The sequence below is a fragment of the Mercenaria mercenaria genome, chromosome 14 (assembly GCF_021730395.1).
Source record: "Mercenaria mercenaria strain notata chromosome 14, MADL_Memer_1, whole genome shotgun sequence".
NCBI classification, from domain to species: domain Eukaryota; kingdom Metazoa; phylum Mollusca; class Bivalvia; order Venerida; family Veneridae; genus Mercenaria; species Mercenaria mercenaria.
Window position 1 is genome coordinate 35,140,543 of NC_069374.1, and position 26,954 is coordinate 35,167,496.

At 35.3% G+C, this 26,954-nt stretch overlaps 1 protein-coding gene across 2 annotated transcripts in view; it reads right to left on the reverse strand.

Moving 5' to 3' along the window:
• Nucleotides 1-26,336, reverse strand: part of LOC123527251 (uncharacterized) — a 42,243-nt gene extending 15,907 nt beyond the window's left edge. Inside the window, exons 1-4 of one of the 2 annotated variants that reach the window (XM_045306596.2) lie at nt 26,209-26,336; nt 18,322-18,915; nt 16,857-17,009; nt 7,350-13,370 (exon numbers count right to left, since the gene is read on the reverse strand). In XM_045306596.2, coding sequence (XP_045162531.2) covers nt 7,350-13,370; nt 16,857-17,009; nt 18,322-18,490 — 6,343 coding nt within the window. In that variant the 5' untranslated portion in view covers nt 18,491-18,915; nt 26,209-26,336. Of the gene's footprint in view, nt 1-7,349; nt 13,371-16,856; nt 17,010-18,321; nt 18,916-26,048; nt 26,162-26,208 lie in introns of those variants that run through there. The other variant, XM_045306595.2, reaches the window with a different exon arrangement.
• Nucleotides 26,337-26,954: the final 618 nt, after the last annotated feature.

A 26,954-nucleotide genomic window follows, 5' to 3' on the forward strand; every position in this document is an offset into this window, starting at 1 on the left:
GGACCTCTTTTTATCCCAGGGGCATAATCTGAACAATTTTGTTAGAGATCCACTAGGCAATGCTACATACCAAATATCAAAGGCCTAGGCCTTGAACTTTCAGACAAGAAGATTTCCCCCCCCTCCCCCATATATCAGTCAGTGGTGTAACTGTTTCAAGTTATTGCAGTTTATAACCCATTTGAGTTATTGCTTATATTTTCATAACTTGTTTCAGTTATCATAAAATATTACGAAGCCATCCTGTGCCAATTTCTCATTTTGAATGTGACTAATGCAATTATTTCCTGAATCCTTGAACTCTTATCTTTCCAGCTATGCAGTAAAAATTTTTTATGCAAGGCTGATAAAGTTTTACACAAAAGGTTTAAAGCTATAAAACTCTTAGCATCCCATTATGCTCATCAGGTCATGATCAGACTAAAAGAGAATTTGATTAACCACAGATTGCTACTTATTTCACTGTATAGGTCACTTTGTGAGAACAGCAAAAAGACTTTTTTTGAATAACTTACCTGAGTTAACTTATATTTTATAACTAATACAGGTTATAAAATGCTTGAAAAAATAACTGAAATAGGTTACATAACTTAAAACAGTTACACCCCTGACTGTATATGTCTATGCAAAACTTGGGACCTCCAGGGCAGGGCCTCTTTTTTGCCCCAGAGGAATGATTTGAACACTTTTGGTAGAGAACCACTAGGCAATGCAACATACCAAATATCAAAAGTCTAGGCCTTGCAGTTTCAGGCAAAAAGATTTTTAAAGTTTCTTCCTATATAAGTCTATGTAAAACTTGGGACCCCAGCGTAACAATTTTAACAATCTAAATTCTTGCTAGAGGACCACAAGGCAATGCTTCATACCAAATATCAAAGGCCTAGGTCTTGTGGTTTATGACAAGAAGATTTTAAAAAAAAATCCTGTATAAGTCTTTGTAAAATTTGGGATCTGCGGGGTAGGGCCTCTTTTCACCCCAGGGGCATAATTTGAATAATTTTCATAGGGGACCATTAGATGTTGTCACATGCCAAATATAAAGGCTCTATGCCTTGCAGTTTTGGACAAGAAGATTTTTAGTTTTTTCCTATATAAGTCTATGTAAAACTTGGGACCCCTGGGGAGGGGCCTCTTTTCACCCCAGGGGCATTATTTGAACAATCTTCATAGAGGACCATTAGATGATGTCACATGCCAAATATTGAGGCTCTACGCTATACGGTTTTGGACAAGAAGATTTTTTAAGTTTTTCCTTTCGGTTGCCTTGGCAACCAGAGTTCTGTGTGGAATTCAATTCTTTGAATATTTTTGAAAGGGGGCCACCCAAGGATCATTCCTGTGAAGTTTGGTGTAAATCTGCCCAGTGGTTTTCAAGAAGATATTTTTAGAAATTGTTGACAGACACACAATGCATGACAGACATCAAGCGGTCACAAAAGCTTGGCTCAGATGAGCTAAAAACATCATCAAAAACACAAGAAATTGTTAAATATTTCTAAGTCCGACTCCAAACATGGCCAAAACTCCAGAAAAAACTAGAGCTATCACTAACGGTGATTAATACCCATAGACACAACTCTGATACAGGGAAAGTAAACTGTAAACTGTTTAAACTGTAAAACTGTTTCATTTGATTAAACGCCTATTTTTACGCAAAACATATTCAATGGCGTTTTACAAATACATAAAAATACGACAAAAATTAAGATATTTAATGACATATAACATAAATGAGCATAAATACCATTGTGAATAAACTATTTAGTAAGCATTAAAAAAAAAAAAAAAAAAAAAAATGATCAGACATCAGATAAGATTAATAAAATATTAAGATACAGTAAGACAGCTGTTTGTTATTAAGTAAAAATAAGTGGGTTATTGCGACATGTCCAGAAGTTATTACAAACAACTGTATTTTGTATTTGTTATAATATAGTTCATTTTCGAATGTATTTACACAATAAAATCATCCAGTTCACGTTCAGTTTCTTAAAAATTACAGTCACAGTCTCTAAAAGAGTGCAAGATAATCTCCAAAATAATGAGTTTTCAACTTCTTTTTGAAAACATCTATTGAGTCCGAGTTCCTTATTTCGAGAGGCAATTCATTCCAGAGTTTAGGTCCAACAGTACCAAAACTTCTGTCGCTGAACGTTTTGCGCTTGTTGAAAGGAACAACGAAACACCCAGTAACGGAGTTTGAAGAACGCAAGTTTCTTGTCTGTGTTTGTTTTATGAGAAGTTCAGAAAGATATTCTGGAGAGTTTCCAACTGAACAATTATACATGTAGGTGAGCATTTTGAATGTGATTCTGGCTTTGATTGGTAGCCAGTGAAGGTCATACAGCGCTTACTTGGAACTGTCATATTTTCTTCGATTTAGGACAAGTTTTGCACACATGTTCTGAATTCGTTGCATTTTGTTTACTTCGCTTTGAGCAATACCATACAGAATGACATTACAATAATCTAAATGGGATATCACCAATGACAGGACAAGGGTTTCGGTAGCCTCTTTGGTAAGATATTTCCGGATACATTTTATTCTGAAGTAGTTGAGCATTGCTGTTCTACACTTTCGTTTTACATGCTCTTTTAGATTCAAGTTTTCATCCAGGAATGCACCTAGATATCGAATAAAACTCACTGATTTCACTTCATCACCTACAATGCATACTTTGTCAGTTGAACACTTAGAGAGCTGTTGCCTACTACCAAACATGATGAAAGTAAAATGCTGTAATCATGGCCCCTGACCTTAAAGTGTACCTTAGTCTTGAACATTGTAGTTATCTAGGTTCTGCACTCTGCATTTCATCCTGATGAGGTTAACAGTAGATTTAAGAAAACTATTTTGAGTGGGTACGAAGATCTAGTGTGTCATGTGAATAAGGTTAACATGTCAACTGATGCTACTTCTATGAAATTCATTCTAGTGGTTTAGAAGAAATGGAGTGACCTGCAAGTGACCTTTATCCTGAAATCAGTGACCCAGGCTGTATGCTCTGCCCATTTTAATGAGAGTAACACCTGATGCTTATTAACTGTTAAATTAAAAGCTTCTCAGTTGCTTAGAAGACATGGAGCAGACAAGCATCTAGCTAATTAAGCTATATGACCTTTGACGCATGCCCTTGACCTTGGAGCCGGTGACCTGAGCTGTATGCTTGGCACATTGTCTTGATCAGGTAAATAATTGATGCTAGTTTTATGGAAATCTCAGCAGTTTAGTTTAGAAGATATGGAGCAAATAAAAAATTTAGCTATATGACATTTGACCATAAAGTGTGACTTTGACCTTGGACCTACATCAAAAAAGTATGTTCCCCCCTCCCCCTCCCATTTCTGAAAAAAAAAAATTCCCTAAAAAAAAAAAAAAAAAAAAAAAAATTTTTTCTTTTTTTACTTTTTTACATAACCCAACCAACAAAACCCTTTCTAGATTTACATGATAAAGTTAACTGTACCATTTAAAACATGAGATAATGTGATTTTAAATCATTTTCTTTTTACTGTAACATATTTATAAAAAAAACACTGCTTTTATCACGACGCAATTTTCCCCCTATTTTAGTGGTAATGGCGCAATTTTCCCCTCCTTATAGGCCCGCCACCATTCCCCCAAAGCTTAACAAGAGCACCGCCTTGCGGGTGCTGACGCTTATCTGATTTTTTTTGTATAATAGAAATATTGTCCTACCCATGATTTTCTAAGTCTAAAAAGGGCCATCTTTCTTGCAAAAAGCAGGACAGAGTTATGTTTCTTGATGTACAGTGTCCACTTATGATGGTGAAAAACTGTTGCAAGTTTTAAAGCAATAGCTTTGATAGTTTATGAGAAAAGTTGCCTTAAACATAATACTCAACCAAGAAAATGATTTTCTAAGTCCAAAAGGGGCAATAATTATTGCAAAAAGCAGGATGGAGTTATGTTGCTTGCTGTACAGGGTCAGCTTATGATGGTGAACAAGTGTTGGAAGGTTTAAAGCAATAGCTTTGATAGTTTAGGATAAAAGCTGACCTAAACATAAAACTTAACCAAGAAAACTGATTTTCTAAGTCCAAAAGGGGCAATAATTCTTGCAAAAAGCAAGATGGAGTTATGTTTCTTGATGTACAGGGTCTGCTTATGATGGTGAACAAGTATTCCAAGTTTCAAAGCAATAGCTTTGATAGTTTAGGAGAAAAGTTGACCTAAACATAAAACTTAACCAAGAAATCTGATATTTTCTAAGTACAAAAGGGGCCATAAATCTTGCAAAAAGGAAGATGGAGTTATGTTTCTTGCTATACAGGGTCAGCTTATGATGGTGAACAAGTATTCCAAGTTTCAAAGCAATAGCTTTGATAGTTTAGGAGAAAAGCTGACCTAAACATAAAACTTAACCAGGCAACGCCGACGCCGACAACCGCTCAAGTGATGACAATAACTCATCATTTTTTTTCCAAAAAATCAGATGAGCTAAAAAGACACTGACCTAGTAACCAGGGTTGTTCCCTGTGCACTTGAGGTAAGCACCCGATCCTATTTTTATGAAAATTTTACAAGCAGTTTAGATGATAAGGACCCGACACAAAGTTAATCTAAAAAAATTTGACCACTGACCTCCAAGTGTGAACTTGACCTTTCATCTAATGTCCTGGGATATGGGCTCTGCACATCATCTTGATGTGTTTAATAAGTGATGTCTGTTTAATGAAGTGGTTAAGAAGATATGGAAGGGACATTATAGACGGACATGTGCGACTCATCTTGTCCCATATTCTTCATGAGGATATAATAAACACTATTGAAAGTGCTGAAAATTTCTGCATGTCCACATTATGTAGATAGCATAAAACAAGTTTCATTTCATTTGGATGGAGACTGAAGGAGAAGTTGAGTGCACAATGTTCTGATCTAACTGTAATATTTCAATGTCTAAACAAATGGCCATTACTATGATGTATCAAATGTGATCTTAGACCAAAGCATTCTCTAGTTATTTGGCAAAAAAAGTTCTTCTGTTCTGGATCAATATGACCTTGACCTTTCAACCTACTGATCTCAGAATCAATAGGAGTCATCTGCTGGTCATGATCAACCTCCCTATTCGTGATCCTAAGCCCAAGCATTCTCAAGTTATCGTCTGAAAACGGTTTAACTGTTCAAGGTCACTGTGACCTTAACCTTTGACCTACTGATCTCAAAATCAATTATTACAGTGTCATGATAAACCTCCCTATTAAGTTTTGTGATCCTAGGACCAAGCATTCTCAAGTTATCATCAGGAAACGATTTAACTGTTCCGGGTCACTGTGACCTTGACCTTTGACCTACTGATCTCAAAATCAATAGGGGTCATCTGCTGGTCAAGAAGAACCTCCCTATGAACTTTCATGATCCTAGGCCAAAGCATTCTCGAGTTATCCAGGGCTCCAGATAAGATGCGTATTAGCGTAAATTACGCTTTGAAATAATGCATATATGCATGTCTGATTATTTTTTAGCATATAAAAACGTATATGAAATTACAGAAACGCACGCAATGACTGTTTACTAGCGTAAACAAAATCTGAATCATCTGGATGCTTAACGTAACAGAGCATGGTCGGCATTAATTCTCCCACAATGAACATACACACGTGTTGAATGGTACTCTATAAACCTAGGTTAAGCTATATTATACACACAATGCGTGCGTAAATCAAATAGTTGGGAATAAATATTGATAGTACCGTGGTGTATTTTAAAGCAGTGTTGATTTGAAATCTCTACATCCTGTCCAGAGTAAACAACAAAATGTCTCTTTCTAAGAATGTAAAAAGTGAACAAACGCTCTACAAATGCTTTAAACCAACAAGAGGACCATGATGGTCCTGAATCGCTCACCTCTTCCCACATGACCCAGTTTTGACGGACGCACGGACTGACGGACGACGGACACCGCGCGATCACAAAAACTCACCTTGTCACTTTGTGACAAGTGAGCTAACAAAAAATGATCACAAAACATCGTTAAAGGTATATTGAATAATCTATTGGATTCGGTAGTGATTGTGAAGCCAAAGAAAGCCAAGAAAGAAAAAGAAGCAAAAACTTGAATGCTGAACTGAAACTGAAGTGCAAACAAATTCACGTGGGAAACACCCAATATGTTATAAAACTGATTTCTGCTTTTTTCTCATTTACAAATTTTCAGGAGTAAAATTACTCCTAGTCAGTTTCTGATTTTACCATTTTACTCATTCACAAGAATTATGATGAGTAAATACTCATAGGCCAAAAAAATTATCTGGAGCCCTGGTTATCATCTGGAAACCAATTGGTCTAAGGACCGCAGTGTTTTTTTTTCAGGCCAATTTGCGGCCTAAATAGGGCCCCAATCCCAATGGCAAATAGTATGGTTTTTTCCCAATTTCAAAGCTAAAATTCCCAAAGTTAAATTTATTTTCTTTCTTTTTTCAACTTTTTCAAACAAGACTGAAACCTTAAACATTTGAAACACATGACAGTTTGCTAACTTAATGCATAATGATAAATTATGGCCATTTTTTTCTTAAATGTGACATTTAAATAAAAAATATGACTTTTAACAATACCCAATTTAGGCACATTTTTCCCAATTGTAAAGGCCCTGTCTACATTCCCAAATTAGTGGGTAAAAACACTGGACCGACCGACCGACAGACATTAATGGATAGTTTTTATTTTATTTATTTTGTTGGGTTTAACGTCGCACCGACACAATTTTAGGTCATATGGCGACTTTCCAGCTTTAATGGTGGAGGAAGACCCCAGGTGCCCCTCCGTGCACAATTTCAGCACGAGCGGGCACCTGGGTAGAGCCACCGACCTTCCGTAAGCCAGCTGGATGGCTTCCTCACGTGAAGAATTCTACGCCCCAAATGAGGTTTCGAACCCACATCGATGAGGGGCAAATGGTTTGAAGTCAACGACTCTAACCACTCGGCCACGGAGGCCCCTTATTAATGGATAGACAATGCACAACAGATAGTGAGTGGTCACTATAGCTCACTCTAAGCACTTTATGTTCTAGTATGCTAAAGACTGACCGGCAGATTTTCATAGTTTTCCATAGTCATATAGGGACACTTGTCACACCTGAGGCATCTAAATTTTTAACACAAAATATGGCTTTACCAATTTTAGTACAGGTCACCAAAAGAACATTTCTGAGAATTATTTCAAAACTGGTCAAGCAGTTTTGAAGAGGATTGTGTTTGAAAATTATTCTATAGCTCTGACGGCCATGTTTTTTGCCAAATCAGACAATTTATATAAACTTTGGTAAAAGGGAGAGGGGAGGACATTAAATGCAAGAGATTTGTAAATAAAATAATACCTTGATCTTGAAACTCTGTTTCACAGATTTCACACGCTAGTTGTTTCTGCTTCTCCACACCCATACCACACATGTGAGTTTCTAGACTATGCTTGTCCTCAAAGATATTTGTGCAGACATTACACGCCAACACACCCAGGTCATGAGCCTTGATATGTTCGGCATAGAGCATCTCGTCACAAAATTCCTCGTAACACTCACTACACACATAAACATAGCTTATGGGATCAACACAATGGTGATTATCCAAGTCAGTTTTCTTATCAAACCCTATAACACATTTTTCACACTTGAATGACTTTCCTCGACTTCTATAATGAAGTTTCATATGCATTCCTAAGCACTCTTTAATCGTAAATGCTTTTTTACAAAGGCTACACCTTTCAACCATCTTTTCACTGCAATGTGCCATGTGTCTCGACAATTCGCTACTGGTAATACATCTTTTTCCACATTTGGAGCAGCAATATGGACGGTCTCCAGTATGAAGCCGGCGATGCACATTTAACTGACTTTTATCTGAAACGCGTTTGTCACAAAATTCACATGCATAAGGTTTTTCACCTGTATGTGTTCTTGTGTGTTTTACAAGGTCAGTTTTTCGCTGGAACCGTTTATCGCAAATCTGACAGGGATAAGGTCGCTCCCCTGTGTGAATCATAACATGGCGACGCAAATCACACTTCTGTCCAAAACCCACATTACAATACTCACATATATGCTTTTTCTCTTTCAGTTTTGTACGCCTATTTGACCTAGTACTATTTCCACTTTCCGCTGGTTCATCCTCTCCTTCATTGGAGTTCGAGTTTGACTCTTGTCCAATACTGTCAACACTTTTAACTTCATCAATCTTTTTTATTTCAAAATTCTCAGATTCACAAACAACCTCACTCTTTAGTACAGCCCCATCTTCATTTTTCTTAGCTACACCACTTTCCACAGAATCTCTACTTTCACTGTCTATTTTTTCAATATCATCTTCCTTTCTTTCTTTTTCTCTTTTCCTTTTCTTCTTCTTATGCTTGTGTTTTTTCTCTTTAAAGGGTATTATTTTTGTCAATTTAATCTTTAAAGGTTCTACTGTTTTTCCAACATATGAAATACTAGTGTCAGCATTTTCATTTTCAGAGTCATTACTTGGAGCAATTTCAGTAACAGCTTCTGGCAGACTTTCCACGTGATTATCAGATTTTAGACTTTCCACAGGAGACATAGGTTTTGAGACAAAAGGCAGCTTTTTCTGGCCAAACAAATTCAAATTGCTCACATACTTGGGTTTAAAACCTAATTTCTTTGGAGTCCTTTCTTCTGTGTCACTCATTTCAGTGTCAGTAAAATCATATACATCTACATCTTTTTTAGCTTGCTGTTGTTTCGCTGTATCAATGTCCTTTGTTCCAGTTATTTCCAATTTAGATTTTCCTTTAGAACCCTGACCTTTCCCTTGTATTTTATTGCCTTTAGGGGTTGTTTTATGACCTTTAGAACTAATAAAAAACTCTTCTTGTAACATTTTTATCCTATCAAGCTCATCATCTGATTCATCAACATTGTACTTCACATTTTCATTTATTCTTTTTCTCAAGTTTTTAGATTTTGCCGTCTCCCCTTCCTTTTGTGCTTCGGCCATAGCTTCATTTACAAGTCTCTGAAATTCATTTTCAACACTATGTTTAACTTTCTTTACCACTTTTTCCTCTTTTATTTCTTTATTTAGGTCCATTTCAATTGCCTGTTTGATTTCTTTTTCACTTACATGCTGCCCTGTATTCTCATTATTCTCAATATTGATTTTGGAACTATTATCAAGGTCTGTACTCTTAGCTTCAAGCTCAGAAGTATCTTTGTTATTTTCATCAGAAAAATTCTTTTCAACACCTGAATTTTGAACTATGGCATTTTCTATTGTATCATTCAATTTCATGCTACATTCTGTAGCATTTTCAACACTGATTTCAATTTCTGAATCTTTAACTCTATACATTTTACCTGAATCTTTGAACTTCTTTTCAATTTTTTGTTCCTTCACTGTTTCATTTTCAACAAAGACATCAGGTATGAAGTCTTTAAATTTATCAGTTTCACCAGCATCTTTCAGTTTCTTTTCAATTTTCAGTTCCTTTTCTGCTTCCTTTTCAGCACTGATTTCAGGTTTGGCATCTTTAGATCTGTCAGTTTTACCAGCATTTTTGAGTTTCTTTTCAGTTTTTTGTTCCATTTTTGTTTCCTTTTCAACACTTATTTCAGGTATGGAATCTTTCAATCTGTCTGATTCACCATCATCTTTAAATGTCTTATCAATTTTCTGTTCTTTCTTTGTTTCCTTTTCATCACTTATTTCAAGTTTGGAATCTTTAAATCGGCCAGTTTCAATTGCTTTTCTGTGTTTCTTTTCAACTTTCTGTTCTTTTTTAGACTCCTTTTCAACAAAAATTTCTGATTTGGAATCTTCAAACTTTTCAGTTTCACCAAAATCTTTAAATTTCTTTTCTATTTTCTGTTCCTTTTTTGTTTCCTTTTCAAGGGTCTGTCCACTTTCACTAATTGCCTCATGTTTTCTTTTCTTCGGATTGAATAACTCAAATGCCTTTTGAAAGTTTGGACCAAGTTTTAATTTCATGGTAACCTTTTTATCAGTATTGTCTGTTGATGTTATGCTAACCATCTGACTTTCGTCTGTTATGTTTGATAAACGCTTTTTCGTTGAGCACTCAGTCTGATCAATCTTTTCAAATATATTGCTTTCTTTTCTGTTGCTTCTTTCGTGCCTGCTTTTATTCCCTTTTCTGCCAACCTTTTGAGATGTACTATTACCCTCTTTCAACTGCACTTTCTCGTTTTCTTTTTTATCAACCTGTTCAGTAACCTTGGGTTCTGAAACATTTGTCAATTTTTCTTCTTTTTTACTTTTTTGGTCCTCATCAGCAATACCTGCTGAACCTTCAGATGTTTCCATTCTTTCTAAATTATCTGTTTGTTCTTTTTCTTTCACACATGACTTTTTAGATTCGTCTTTTTCAGCTGCATTTGATTTTAATTCTAAAGTATTACTCTGATTATCATAATCTTCAACATCCATTTTACTAACCAGCTCTTGTGTTAAACATTTGCCTGGAACATTTGCTGTATTACCTTCTTTATTGTCAGACTTATCTATTAGACTTTTAGCTTTTGTTTCATTATATTTCTCACCTAAATTAACTGAACACTTTTTTATACCTGATTTTTCCGGTGTTGTCTTAATTTTGCTTTTACTACGTGTAACCTTTTCTTCAGATTCAGTATTTGCTTTTTGCACAGAATCTGTATTCACCTTTTGTACAGATTCACCACTCTTCTTTATTTTAACTTTTGAGCCAGAGACATCACCAGCTGCTGTGGATTTAATGGTTCGTTTCCTTAAATTTTTGCCATCTGCATTTTCTGCTTCAGTTCTAGCACTTCTTGTGCGTAACGCTGCTTTTAGGTCTTTCTGTTTTGTTTCATTTTCATTATCTTTATCTTTAACAGATTCACTATTAGATTTAGGAGATACTTTGATAGCTTTAGATTTGGTTTTATCAACCTGAGACTCTATTTCTTTCTTTTTCTCTTGATTTCTTGTGACAATTTTAACATCTTTAGAGACAGATTCTTCAATCTTTTCTTCTGACTTTTCATCTTTTACTTCTTCTATGACTTCCTTCTCACTTTTGTTCTTTTCAGTATTTTCACTTTCTTTCTGTTTTGTATCTGTTTTCTTAGTTTCAGCTGTCCTTGACCCAGTAGTAGCCAAAGTTGCAAAATCTGTTTTTGTTTTTCTTTCTCTTAAATTAAATGTTCTTTTCTCTGGCACTGGTGGTTTCGGCTTTGGACGGTAAGTTTTAGGTGGAGACGTTGTTTCAATATTTGCCTTTGGTTTGCCTTCTAATAAAGACTGCCGATTCAAGTATGGTCCATATTCGATTTTCTTTCTTTTTGAGACTTGAACAAGTATAGTCTGAGGTTTATCTTCAGCTGGGGGTGCTTCAGTTTTTTCATGAACTCTTATTTCTGTGACCTTTTCAGTTTGCTCTTTACGTTTTTGTTCTTGAATTTGAAAATATTTTCTGATTTTCATTAATTTCCCTACCTTGGGTATTTCAAAGTCAACGTGATCATCCTCTTTCTTTTCTTCAGAATCTGCTGACGTTGAAACCTTTGGTTCAGTATTTGACACTGAAGTTACTGTACTTGTTGCTGTTGACGATGATACAGTCACTGAAGAGGAGGTGACAGAAGATGTATTTATTAAACTGCTTAGACGTGCATTTTCCAGTTCAGTCGACTCTTTTTCAATTCTTTCTTTTTCTTGCTCCAAAATATCAGTTATGATACTTTTATTCATTTCAAATTCTTCTGGTGGATTAAAGGCTGGTTCGTCAACTTTAATGCTGGTGTCAATTTTACTTTTAGAAGTATCTTCAATAACATTTTTAAGGAAATCCTCAGTTTTCATAAAATCATCAAGTTGACTCTTATTTTTCATATCTTCTTGTTTCTCATTAAATTCATTTAATAAATCTTCAATCTCAGAATAACCTTTATCAATAATCGGCTCGCTTTTAGTGTCAATGTCATCTATTAAACGTTCCAGATTGTCTTCATCATTAGTGTCACTGATTTTGTCATAATCCTGATTCATAATTACTCCATTCTCAAAGTATATTTTTTGTTTTTGACCATCAGGATCACCAGCTGTACCAGAGGTACCAGGTTTATTAAAATCACCACCAAGAGAAAAAGTCGGATTTATAAATTTTTGTGTGAGAGCATTAAAGTATCCAGTACCAAGTGTTATATCTATAGCAGGACTAGCTAGAGACGAATGACCACCAGCATTAGTAACTGAGCTGCCAAATACTGGTGGTGTTGAAGATGGCACGCCTGCTGTTGGCAAAACCTCAGCTGCTGCTGCTGCACCACCAAACATATGAGGTTTTGATGACAAGGATGTGGAATCAGAATCGAGGATACCACTAGGTACTGCCGGTGACACTTTCGGAGAAACCATAGTTCTTGCTGAATCAGCTCTAAATGTGGCAAACTCGCTAGGCAGTGTTGGTCTTGGCACTGGACTTGAGCTGCTGCTGTGATCCAAAGATCCCTGATGTACTGGCATCTTTATCAATGAATCAATGTCTTTCTTTCTCACAGACCCTGCCTTTGGTGAAATATTTAATGGATCCATTATGTCAGGGAAATATTGTGACTTTGAAGGAACTTTGTCATGATCCTGAGAGCTTATTTTAGTAGGTAAATCCAACTTTCGCTCAATGGGTACTGAAGCAACTTCAGAATCCTGAAACATTCCAAAATGTCTCACTTCTCCACTTGAAGTGTTTGGAAGTGTCGGTGGAGAAGTTAAGAGATTCTCATTATTGCTGTGGTAAGAGATTTTTTGTGGTGTGGAGAGGACATCTAGAAGAGGTGCTTTACTAGTACCTGATTTAACTGGAGACAGCAAACTATCTGACGGATAGAGTGTATTTGCTTTAGTCACAAAACCAGCAGTTACTGTTGTATCAGCTGAGACAAACGGTTGAAAAAGTTTCTTTGATTCTTTGCTTATAGTAATTCCAGAATCTTGTGGGGACCCAGTACTTTTGCGAGACAACTGGCGGTCAAACCCTGGTGCGCTCGTTTTCACTGGAGATGTAAAAATAAGGGCCTCTAAGGGATCAAGCTGTGGTGCTGTAGAAGGGAACACATCTGATGGAATCTTATTTTGAGAGTGCTGAGCATTTTGAGGCTTCTGAGAAATGTGCTCCATTTTTTGTAAATCTTTTGGAAAAGTCGATATATATGTAGAGCTAGAACTTTCATGTGATTTAAATGTCCCAGATCCTGAAGGTGCCTGTGCTGAAGGGGTAGTGTTGGTGTTACTGGAGATACTAGTAGATTTGACGCTTTGAGATTTTTGCTTTTTCTCCTTAGCCCTGCCACTTGGCTGCTGGGGAAGACCCATGTTCGGTAGAGGACCTGTTACAAGTCCCACACCTGAAATAACAAAGACAGAAATTATAACTATGTAAGTATAATTTTATTATTTAATTTGGTGAAATTTTCCAACATGTTCATTTCTAGCAAGTTTGGCATAGAATGTATATATGACACTGAAAAATGAGAAAGTGAGTGAAAATAAAGTTAGAAAATTGGTAAAAATTTTTTGGTAAAAATGCAAAAGGAATGCAAATTTTTCTGCATTATTTCAAAAGCATTGTAATGGTTTACTTTACATGTACCTTCTGCACAAACATTTTGGTTATTTATAAGAATATCTTGCAACTTTCTTATGTCAGTAAGTTTGTACCACTAGCCACGTCCAGGGTACTCATATTTTATGGATTTTTGAGAGAAATTATTTTCTGCCTAAAATGTGTGGGTTAGTCCCTTTAATATCTGAATGTGGATTCAAATCAAATCACCTATACAGCTATAATTTCATTTCTACCAGGTATATATTTCAATGCGTTTGTGTCATGTGACTAAAAACAATTTTTAACTATATTTCTCAGTTACAAACATTTAACTATGGTCAGTTAACCTCATCCATGTTCGTGGACTATGTATCAGAACTGATTTGTTTTCTGCAAGTTGATAACTTCAAAACAAAATCCTGAGGTAAGAACAACTAATTTACCGTATAAGGCCTAAAAAAAAATTCTTTGTTTCCGGTATCATGCTCAAAAAAATTAGGGTAGGTAGGTCGGAAAAATGTTTTTTTGGAAACTCTTTTTTATAAAGGGAGACTTTTCGGAAATTATTTTTGTGTCAAAAAAATGGATACAAATAAGGGGGTTATGCCTTTAGAGCATCAGTAATTGATTTCTAACATCACTGGCCATGTTTAAGCATAAAAAGTGCAGTTTTGCAACTTTTTGTTAAAAAATTGAAAAAAATATTCTCCAAGGCCATAAAAACATTTAGGGTCGGGCCAGGAATTTTGGGTAGGTCGGGATACTGGAAACAAACAATCTTTTTTTACGCCTGACAGGTATTTTTTACCTGCTGCTAATTTTTAGTATTTTTTTACGGCCAATTCAGATTCGTAAATATTGGCCTCGTATAAATTTGCCACGTAAAGTCAAGTAAAGCAGTATCATGTAACAGTTTTCAATCTGTACAAATGACACTTTGATATAAATGGGAGACAACTTTGACGATTTGTTAAATGCCGTACCATCGTACTTTGAATTGGATGTTATACTTGAGTCGATTATACGAAAAAAGACAATATATCATATAGTTTATGAGAAAAGGTGGACCTAAACAAAAATTTTAACCAACGCCAACGCTGACCATCAAGTGACAACAATACCTTGAATACCTTGTAGATTTTTTTTCAAAAATCAGATGAGCTAAAAATGCAGACGGTTGGAAGTTTAATGAACTTTTCACAGGGGATGGGACATGGGTATATTATTTTGGACCTCAAAGGCAGACAAACTAAAAACAGGGCATGAATAACCAGTTATCACAAAAAGAACTGAAAGTTGAGAACAGCTTCTTTACACATTTTTTTTTCAATTCCAAGCGCCCAAGTGGTCATCTGCACATCAAGCTTGTTCATTTTTGAAAGTTTCAAGCAAATCAGGCTGATAGTGTGAGACGAGTTGGACACAAAAATTTTTGGGACGTACGGATGTACCAACAGCAGCAACACTAAATGCCCACACATAAATGTGCGGGGTATAAAAAATATGTCTTTAATAAGTACCTGTGACATTGACCATGACCAAATATTTGGAGATCCTGGTTAAAAAAAAGACAGAAAAAGTAAAACAAGAGCTGTCTGTTGACAGCATGCTTGGCTATTCTAAGAATTGGTTTAGGGTCAAAGTTTCAAAGCTATATATCAAACATTAAAAGACAAAATATAAAATGGTAAGTGAAACTTCACTAACTTATTTGTCTAAAGAATGGCCATAACTGAGCCAAAATCCTTGTCCTAGTTATGTAGTCTTGCCTACATATGGAGACTCTGATGGTTAACAAGTTGTCAAAGTTTGTAAGCCATACATTCTGTATGTCAAACAGTTAAGATTTCCAAGTTCAACAACAGTGCCAGACTGACACAAATTACCCCCGTCAATTCAACGACCATAATCCAAGAATGCCTGGGGCGATTTGGGTTGTTATGTGCCTGGGGCGATTACGGTGGTTATCAAACTTGGCCGAGATATTATGCCGACAAACATTGTCAGTAAGTTTGGTGAAGATCGGATGAAAACTGTTCAACTTAGAGAGGGGACAAGGTTAAATTCAGTTTTTCAAGTAATTCAGGGGCCATAATCCAAGAGTGCCTCGGGCGATTTGGCTGGTTATCGAACCTGGCCGAGATATTATGCCCAAAAACATTGCCAGCAAGTTTGGTGAAGATCGGATGAAAACTGTTTGACTTAGAGAGAGGACAAGGCTAAATTCTCAGTTTTTCGAGTAATTCAAGGGCCATAATCCGAGAGTGCCTGGGGCGATTTGGGTGATTATCGAACTTGGCCGAGATGTTATGCCCTCAAACATTGTCAGCAAGTTTGGTGAAGATCAGATGAAAACTGATCGACTTAAGAGAGTGGACATGCTTTAGATGCAGACCGCTCGCCCACCACGGGTGTTCACTGATCAATATAAGTATAGGATCATATTTAAAAATATTGGCTATGTTTAGAGTTTCCTTAATAACAATCGGATAGTAAAATTTTAAGACGAACAAAATAAACCACGCAACTGTTTGATTTACAACATATGGTAACTTTTGTGATTGCAATGTGTTTAATTAAACAAACATTGACATCTCTGCCTCTTGATATAGAATACATGTAAAGACGTGTTTGTTACATGTTTACAGCTGCCAAAGTTTACAGTTAATACATCCATACAATCAATAGAGATGGATCTTTTCGGTAGACAGTTTAAAGGTTATGATGTGCAACTTTTATGAACACACAACTTATTAAAAAGCCGAAAAAAATAGACTGATTGTTTTTACACTTCGCGAATATAAAACTTCGCGAACATACTCAATATTTCAAAATCGTGAACTTCTGTCCCAGCGAAAATACATGCTTTTACAGTATTCTTGCCCACAGATAGGGACTATTATATAAGTAAACAAAAGATAAAAGTTTCAAAGTCATATCATATGTCAAACAGTTTAAAATACACAAAATATAAACTGGTACTAAAAAACTTAACCAAGATTTGAAAGTTAAAAGGGGCCATAATTCAGTCAAAATCCTTGATAGAGTTATGTACTCTTGCATAAAACTGGACTAGTGGATGGTACACAAGTGTTGAAAATTTCGAAGTTATATGACAAAAGGTTTTGTCAAAATGTGGACTGGACTGGTACAAAAAAACTTAACCAAAGTGTGATGCCAACGCCATGGTGAGTAGGACAGCTCTGCTTATTCTTTGAAACCCTACATTTAAGTTCATAACAAATTATGCAGCAAACGACCTTGACTGTTGACCTTTCTACTTTACCTGGAGAAATCATATGAGGTGTCATAGAAGCAGCCGCTCCTGAGAAAACTGCTTGTGGAGGAACCAAAGGGACACCTGAACCAGTAGACAGGGCATGCTGTGATACCCCACCCATCAGATCCAAGATACTTGCTGGCGTGGGCATTCCAATCCCTGTAAAACACAAAACAATTTAAGTGCAATAAACAGGTAGGAATCTATAAATTCTGTATTGTTTTTCCGTACAGATTGAGTATCTAGACATTTTCCAGTTTCGAGCAGAGCTAGCATAAAATGTTAGTTTGTTTTGTAGGTTTTCAATTTAAGGCCACTGTATGACATACAGTGACCTATGTCACCTTCCAGCTTTTAGTTGTGGAGAAAGACATTACAGTACTTGTGTGACGTTGTGTCCTTCTTTAGAATTCAATTCAAGTATGTGAAGGCACCTGGGTAAACCCATCAATCCTACCTGAGGCAGTTTTCAACTGGCAAGCAACATCAATATTAGTAAGTGATTCTTGCAAATGACCTATTCTACCTTTTAAAAGCAACTGGCCAGGGAGGCCTAAATCATAGATAAGATTCCAATGTGAACAATGCTATTGCTTTTCTAGAGCGAAAAAAAAAGAAAAAGAATTCAAGTAAAAACAAGACCACCGCCTTGCGGGTGCAGACTGATGCTCATTTGATTTTTTTGTCTCTGTATAATAGAAATATTGTCCTACCTGTGTGTTTTTATGATATTTTCTAAGTCCAAAAGGGGCCATAATTCTTGCAAAAAGCAGGATGGAGTTATGTTTCTTGCTGTACAGAGTCAGCTTTTGATGGTGAACAAGTGTTGTGAGTTTTACAGCAATAGCTTTGATACCGTAGTTTAGGAGAAATGCTGACCTAAATACAAAAATTAAACTTAACCAAAAAATCTGACTTTCTAAGTCCAAAAGGGCCATAAGTCTTGCAAAAAGCAATATAGAGTTATGGTACTTTCTGTGCACAGTCTGCTTTTAATGGTGAATAACTGCTCCAAGTTTTAAAGCAATTACTAAGCTTTGACCATTATGGCGAAAGTTGACCAAAATACAAAACTTAACCAAGAAATCTGATATTTTCCAAAGTGACTGGGCCGATTTGGCCCGAAAAGGACCAGAATTCTTGCAAAAAGCAGAATGAAGTTATGTTTTTTGCTGTACAGAGTCAGCTATTAATGGTGAACAAGTGTTGCAAGTTTTAGAGCAACAGCTTTGATAGTTTAGGAGAAAAGCTTACGCTAAACAAAACTTAACCAGGCAACGCCAATGCCGATCAAGTGATGACAATAACTCATCATTTTTTTCAAAAAATCAGATGCGTTAAAAATGATATCAAAATAATGCCAGAAAATCATTTCTGTCAATGTAACAGCTGAAATCTAAACTGATCAACACCCAAAACAGGGGTGATTAAAATAAAAACTTTAATCAACTTTACCAGATTTTGACCTTACCTGGGTCAGGAGGTGGCTGGTTCCCTAACATCGCATTGGCAGACAGTATATGCAGCTGCATGTGATGCTGGTATGTTAACGTGTTGTTAAACATCATTCCACAGAGTGGACACACCTGGGCTACATCATCCAGGAATGCCCCACCCCCAGGAAACAACTGATTGTCCATGTTGTTACTCTATCCCTGACCACATCAAACTAAAACCTTTACAAAATCCTGTACCGTCCCTCTTACAGGACTTTCAAGTACAGAGTTTCAATATTTTCAATGTTTATGAAACATTATCCAAGTGGCTTCTTCAGTCTTTAAGACAACTTCAGCACATGTATCAGTTTTTTCACAACCATTCACACAACCAGTACTTTTCACCACTCACATGATGTTTTTACACAATTTCATCCATTGTAAGTGTAGGGTATTTAAAAAGTTCTGAAGAAATAGGTCTTTTCTATCTTTGAAACAAACTTGTGAAAGTTTATGCTATTCCATGGCCAACTGTTCATTTGAATCTGCTTCGAAGCAGAAACAGGCAACTTCAAAAATTCTTGTCAACCACTGCTGAAATCCTATTCTTGAACTGTTACATCTTTCACCTGAAATAAAAGAGACAAAATAATAAACGTATCTCATTTACAGAAATTTTGAGTTAATATAATAAACTGATAAATACTAATCAAGTACATGTACGTCAATGACAAGAGCTGATAGTTGTTTGCCTATTTTGATGCTGGATAGTGAAATATGGCATATATTGCCTGCTGCACAGTAAATGGGCCAATTTTTTCAAAAAACATGTAACTGCATTTTATTTATAGAGGAACATCTGTTTCAAGTTTTGTTAAAACTGTTTTCAATGTGTCTTATTAGTATTCAAATGCTGCAGTAAAAAAAAAATCACATAATCAACCAAAAAAAATTTTGAAAGCCATTTTATGGCTGAAAATAGGCCGTTTTTTCATGTAATGCGTTAGCATTGGATTTTTACACTTTTCAAAAAATGCTACACTGTTTTCAAATAACAAAATATAAGTTTGATTTGAATACCTTTAAAAAGATAATTTTATTAGCTTTAAAATGATGTAGAACATTGATGATCACTGAAGTCGTTACATTTTTATGAATATGATAATAAAGAGTGACTCATGTAACACCACTGTTTTTAACAAAAATGCTAAATTTTGAACTGAACACAAAATGTCTTAATTTTACATATTCAAAATAATTTTCTTGCTCACTGTCTTACTATGTTTTTGTAGAATATGAAAAAAATGCTTGCAGCACTTATCAATGGACATTTTAGTAAAAAAGTCCATTTAAGCACCCAAAAAACCATTTGCGTGAAAAAAAGTGTAACGTCCGTCCCCCACTATTATTTTATAACTGAATATGAATATATTGATATTAATTACTTTCATATATGCTTAATGACATACCTATCATGAAAAAATGAAAAATAAATAGATCTGCAGCCTTGCTGGGAAAAAAATGACAAAATATCAAAAGTTATGTGTAACGTCCGTCCCTGTAACGTCCGTCCCCCTATATATGCTTTTCTTAATCATGTACAAAATGTAGTGTTTTCATGTTTTGATGGTAATATCTGATACTATTATTTCACAAGAGTATGTAAAAAGTATGAAATTATCAAAAACAATGTTGAAAAAAAATTTTTTTCATACTTTTGAGGATTTTAAATTGAAAACTAGAAAAAAAACTGAAAATTAGAGCAAAAATCTTTGTTTTTTATGCTATGTGAGGAAATTTAAATGAAATTAACTCCTGTTTGATAGGACATGCATCAGTAAGTAATAAATATATAAAAAGATTCATTTAGATTTATATGATGTTGTATCATCTTCATCTGAAACATAGGGGGACGGACGTTACAGAAAAGGGACGGATGTTACAAAAATTGTGATAATTGAATACTTCATGTGTTCTGATTTTGTTATCCATCAATAACTTTTTGAAGGTTATATATTGATAAATAAAGATGCTGTGTGTTAAATCATTCCCAACAAAGCATTTATTTACAAATATGAGGCCATTTTTCAAAAGAATAATATGTCACATGTAACGAGACCTCTGCTGGAACAACAGTTGGCTATAAAAACAACATGAGAAAAATATACAAAACTGATAAAATGGATCCACTTAACTGGGCCCAGTTTATACATGTATATATCTCTGGATCCTTGTAAGATTCTAAAAACAACACTTACCCTCTTAACGAGTCTTGTATAAACACATACTTTGGGAAAACTTAAGCGTTATACAAGGTGCCATAAAACTGGACCCTGTATATACATTTCTGGATCCATACCTAGTCCTTGTAAAAACACTGACTCGTTAATGAACATTGTATATACAAAGTGATTTCTTTTGAAAAACTGAGAAAGGGGAGGAGCTTGCTGTCATATGCAGATTAGGAGTGGGACTAAATGTGTGAAATTCTTTTAAGTTGAACTAATTTTATGATCCAGGCTCATGCCAGTGATGATGGCCATATGGTTGTGTAGACCCTTAAATTGAATAATTTTTTTTTCTAAATTATGATCATTTCATAAACAAAATCTGATGTGTCATGGCAATGAACCACAGATATTTTAAGTAAATGTACCAACTGTTGTACAGGGTGCAGGGTATTTTTTTTTTCAAACTCATATTAAGGACCCAAATAGTATTTGTCATTACGACATATTTTCCCCTCCTAATGGATCCTTCCTTCAATCCCCAAAACTGGGGAATAGAAAATACTGTCTATCTAAATGTATTTTCAGCATTACTTTCAGATTACATACTTAAGGGATTTTTCTTAATCTATGTATATCAGTATGATTTATAGTGGTATCTGTGAAATTCTAAGTGAAACAAAATGATCCTCCTCACCTCGGTTAAAAAAGTGTTTGATGTCAGAGCTCTTATCCCCTTCTTATGCGGAGATGATGATTGCTGTCACTTTCTTAAAAGTGTATGATAGTATATGATACATATCATTTACATGTTCATGAAAAGAAATACATTTGTATTTTAATACGTTTTCTCATTTTGTTCTGTTTCGTTTTGTTTTATTCTTCAACATAGTTTTTGCAAAAAAAATTGTTAGAAATTATGGTGAATTTGTAACGTCCATCCTAATTTACTTAACTATAGAAGTAAGATGTACCATTACCACACACATATCTTTTATTGAATGACATTAGCATAATAATGAAAATTTAGAAACTTTTCATTAAGTCAGTGAATACATAAGACGAACACTATCAATTTCCTGATTAAAAAATATTACTGTTTTCTTTTTCCCTCCATATTTTAAGACTCTTATTCAGCATATTTCTTTTTATTAGCTCATCTGATTTTTTGAAAAAAAATGATGAGTTATTGTCATCACTTGAGCGGTTGTCGGCGTCGGCGTCGGTGTCGGCGTCTGCGTCGGCGTTGCCTGGTTAAGTTTTATGTTTAGGTCAGCTTTTCTCTTAAACTATCAAAGCTATTGCTTTGAAACTTGGAATACTTGTTCACCATCATAAGCTGACCCTGTATAGCAAGAAACATAACTCCATCTTGCTTTGTGCAAGATTTATGGCCCCTTTTGTACTTAGAAAATATCAGATTTCTTGGTTAAGTTTTATGTTTAGGTCAACTTTTCTCCTAAACTATCAAAGCTATTGCTTTGAAACTTGGAATACTTGTTCACCATCATAAGCAGACCCTGTACATCAAGAAACATAACTCCATCTTGCCTTTTGCAAGAATTATTGCCCCTTTTGGACTTAGAAAATCAGTTTTCTTGGTTAAGTTTTATGTTTAGGTCAGCTTTTATCCTAAACTATCAAAGCTATTGCTTTAAAACTTGCAACACTTGTTCACCATCATAGGCTGACCCTGCACAGCAAGAAACATAACTCCATCCTGCTTTTTGCAAGATTTATGGCCCCTTTTGGACTTAGAAAATATCAGATTTCTTGGTTAAGTTTTATGTTTAGGTCAACTTTTTCTCTTAAACTATCAAAGCTATTGCTTTGAAACTTGCAACACTTGTTCACCATCATAAACTGACCCTGTACAGCAAGCAACATAACTCCATCCTGCTTTTTGCAATAATTATTGCCCCTTTTGGACTTAGAAAAATCATTTTCTTGGTTGAATATTATGTTTAAGTCAACTTTTCTCATAAACTATCAAAGCTATTGCTTTAAAACTTGCAACAGTTTTTCACCATCATAAGTGGACACTGTACATCAAGAAACATAACTCTATCCTGCTTTTTGCAAGAATGATGGCCCTTTTTAGACTTAGAAAATCATGGGTAGGACAATATTTCTATTATACAAAAAAAATCAGATGAGCGTCAGCACCCGCAAGGCGGTGCTCTTGTTTTATTACTTTGTATCATTTTTCATTCATCTAGATAGGTTTAACATTAACAAAATCTGTTTTTATTCAGTAGAGCCACATTAAAGCTTGAAAAACAAATGTATATAATTAGTGTAACGTCCGTCCTCTCAAAATGTAAGGTCCGTCCCCCTTTGCCATCAGTTTCTCTTTACTAGTTTTGAAGCCTAAATAAAAAAGAAATATACAAAAAACTTAAATGTTTAATAACTTATGTTCTTGTGTTTTCATTTAAAAGGTTGTTATCCAATTAAGTATAATATTATAAATGGTAACAGGAAAAATATGAGTATGGCTGTTTTTTTCCTTCTCTGCTTCGACAGGTAAAATAACAAAAAAAAATTTTTTCCCAATTTTTGGTAAGTTTCTTGTAAAGATGTACTGGTTTACTGATTTGGTGAATTTTCTCATCTTAATGACAGTAAACAGCTTCAGAAACAAGCTTTTTACATTCCCATGTAACGTCCGTCCCCTTGCCCAACCACTGATAGAAAATGATGTATAAAAACAAAAATTAGCAAAAAGTTATCTATTATTTTACTTTTTCATGAAGTTAAAACATATAACTTCATGAAAAAGGCTTAACAGGTAAGAAATCTTTAACTTTAATTTTTGACTTTGATGCTAACACATTTGGCCCATTTACTGTGCAGCAGGCAATATGAGAAAACTAATGGCTAGCATCACCGAAGTGACTAATACCCTAGATCTATATGCTGATGTTGGATAATAGTTTACTATTTCCTATCTAGAATAAAACGTAAAATAATGCATCAAATGTAACGTCATATTTTGACGTTATGATGTCGTGTTAATTGACGTCATGATGTCATACATATGTTTGTATACATTGTATGTTTGCCTGAAGACGTATTTTAATATGAAACGTGTTGCAAACTCGAGTTGTCTTCTTTTTTTAACCATACCAGAACTAGAGATGCTTTTGAGAAAAGCGCATGACTCCCACAACTGCCTAATCATCTAAATAGTAAGTCAGTCTGCGCTTTCTTGGACCCAAAATGTACCCTATACTACTTGTGCATGCGATTTCTTGCACACCATACCCTATACTATTAATAAAAGTAGTATATATAGATCTAAGGGTACGTTTTGGGTGCACGAAAGCGCATGCGCTCTGAGGATTTTTCGGTAACTCAAGGGCCATAATTCTGAAGTGCCTGGGCCGACTTGGCTAGTTATCGAACTTGGCTGAGGTCTTATGGTCAGACACATTTTGTTCAAGTTTGGTGAAGATCGTGTGAGAAATGTTCGACTTAGAGTGCAGACAAGCTTTGTGACAGACACACACACACACACAGACAGGAGTAAATCAATATATCTCCCACACCACTGTGTGGTGGGAGACGTAATAAAACGGACATACCAGTTCCAAATTCATGGAATATTTCTGCAAGGGTAATATAATAAGCTTTGTCATATGATGTGTATGCTGATGCAGAACAACACTTTTTGTTTGAATCAAGTAACATTTGAGACACAGTTAGAGTCACAGTGTCACAACTTTTACCTAAAACTGGGGTATAATTCATGAAATATTTGCGCAAAAGATATATAGACCTTGTATCATAATCATAATTCTAAGTCTGAATTAAATACATTCAGTAAATATCAGAGATGGAGTAAAATGTGCATTGAAACTTACTCAAAATTTTAAGTACATTTTTTTTTGTAAAAAGAGAGCACGTACAATTTGTGAAATATTTAAGCAAGAGTAATAATAGACCTTGTGTTATGTGATGTTAGTGATGATATATGATGACTATTTTCAGTTTTAATCATATCAAATTAGTAAAAACAGAGATACATAATTTATGTAGACTGAAAGTGTTTAACATCCTAAATAGCCCCGTCAAGCTACAGCCTTGTTCATCTGTGAAAGTTTGAAGCAACTCAGGCTAACAGTGTGGGAGGAGTTGCACACAATGATTTCGGGATGGACGGACAGCAGCACTGCTATAATGCTCCCCCCCCCCCCTCCACCCCAAATGTGTGGGGGCATAAATAGATAAGCATCAGGAACACTGTTTAGATCTAGTAGTAGGTTCCTGCTAAAATTAGTGTTTTAACAAACATGACTTGACATTTTACTGAAAACTGTAACATTAAACCGTAAAATAAGTCCCGGCACTGTGAGCATATAAACGCAAGTGTCATAACACTCAAGAGTATGTTTATTATTGTCACTGTAATGTCACAGGGTGAGAAAAATGTGCAGTCAGTCCACTCCTGGGCTCAAACCAATGATACCTAGTTTGATCTCTTTCTACTGGGCTAACCAAGAACCTATTATTGTTTATACTCCCCTTTAAGTTAATCAATCCCTATCCCATGCTATACATCTGAGATTCGTCCTCACTGAAAATGGTCTTAGAGTATGTATAGTCACAGTCATATTTCTGGCACCAAATATCAAAGAATAAAAAAAAGTGCAGTCAGAGTTGGATTCAAACCTATGACCCAGTAATTACAAACCAAATGCTCTACCGAGCTAACCTGCTGGCTGACATATATTCTTTACTTAAAATATGACTAAAATAGAAGAAGTGGAAACTGCACAAGTCGCTCAACATGACAAAAAATGTTACAGGCTCGGTTTCTCTGAGCCTGTTCATGAACGTTAGTGGAAATGCATGCTAGTTTGTACCAAAAAAACCTAAAATTTCTGTTTGGTTAAAAATATATTTTCATAATTCTCACTATGTTGGTGATTAAGTCACTTATGGCAGCTTTCATAGTAAGGGGCCAAGGTCAGGTTGCAATAACAAATATATATCACTTTGTGTCATCAATATGGAACCCCGCTGAGTCACCCAACCCGTATGGCAATTTTCAAGGCGTCACCTCTACTCCAATAAAATGGGGATAGAAAATACTCAAATCCTGTATAAATATGACATAAATCACTGAAAACTATATAACCAAGGTAATTAACACAACCAAACAATGACACAAATTCCAAACACAGGAGTGGTCGAATTATGTAAAATATTCATTAAAAATGAGTGAAAAGGAGATTAATGGACTCTATACTTAGCTATCATTATGACGAATATCCAAAAAGTGCGTGTACTATAGCAAAGAAACTATAAACAGTCACATTTACTCAAAATCACAAGCTTTGCAACGTGAACATGTTTGTGATCTGGGTCGCGAATACCAGTGACACATATCGTGTTGACAGATTTATTTCAATAACTTCTTGTATTTGTATAATTAAGTTAAATCACTTATTGTTTATGATTCTTTACGATATATCCATGCCAGAAATGTATTGAATGAAAAAAGAACGTGTCTAGAAAGACTACAATACCTATTTTTTAAAATATGCTGAAAGAGCCAGGCGAGACGAAAATTTGTAAGGCGAGACACTGACCCCGTTTACACAACAAACAAGCAAACAAATTGAAGCCCTATTCTTGTCTAAATTTTGTTTCAGAACGTTTATTAGGTGAAAATTTGCCCTTGTTTACCATGGGTACTGCAAATACAACTGGCATATCGCTGAATTTGGAAGATTTTCATGGTTTATTTTCATCAAAACAAAAATGGCGTCAAACGAGAGGGGCGGTTATAAATGTCAGCCATGTTATTATTGATTACGTCCCTTTATAGACAGGAAGTCACGACCACCAAGAGTTCCTGATAGAAAATTACGGCCTATCAAAGATTTATTCATTATTTTGGGATACCCATTCTATTCATTTTTTCTTTGTTATCTACCAATAATTACAGTGATAAATTAGGCTAAAACGTAGGTATTGATCATTCTATCAATTGCTTTAAACTCAGCAGGGGCGTCGGAAGTGGGGCCGCAGGGGCCGCGACCGCGGCGCCAATAATTTGCCCAAAAACGATTTTTTGTAAATTCATAAGTTGGAGTCGCAGGTCCGCGGACCCAATATTTTGTATAGTATATTACATTTTGCTTCGCGTTAAACAATACACGCTGTCCAGATTAGTGTGTTACCGTGGTGACGGTGACACGATCGGGGGTGTTAATTGGAGTCATACACACGTGTCCGTGATTGGACTTAATTACGCATGAACAAATCAGCATGTTTTTAATTGGCATGTCTTTAGTCAATATAACGTTTAAGCTATACCTAGGCGCAAAGATCTAAGGTATTAACTTATAAAATTCAGAAAAATAATTATCATGTTTTTATTTAATGAAAGAGGTATGTGTTAAGATTTATCACACCGCTAAGATGTAAGG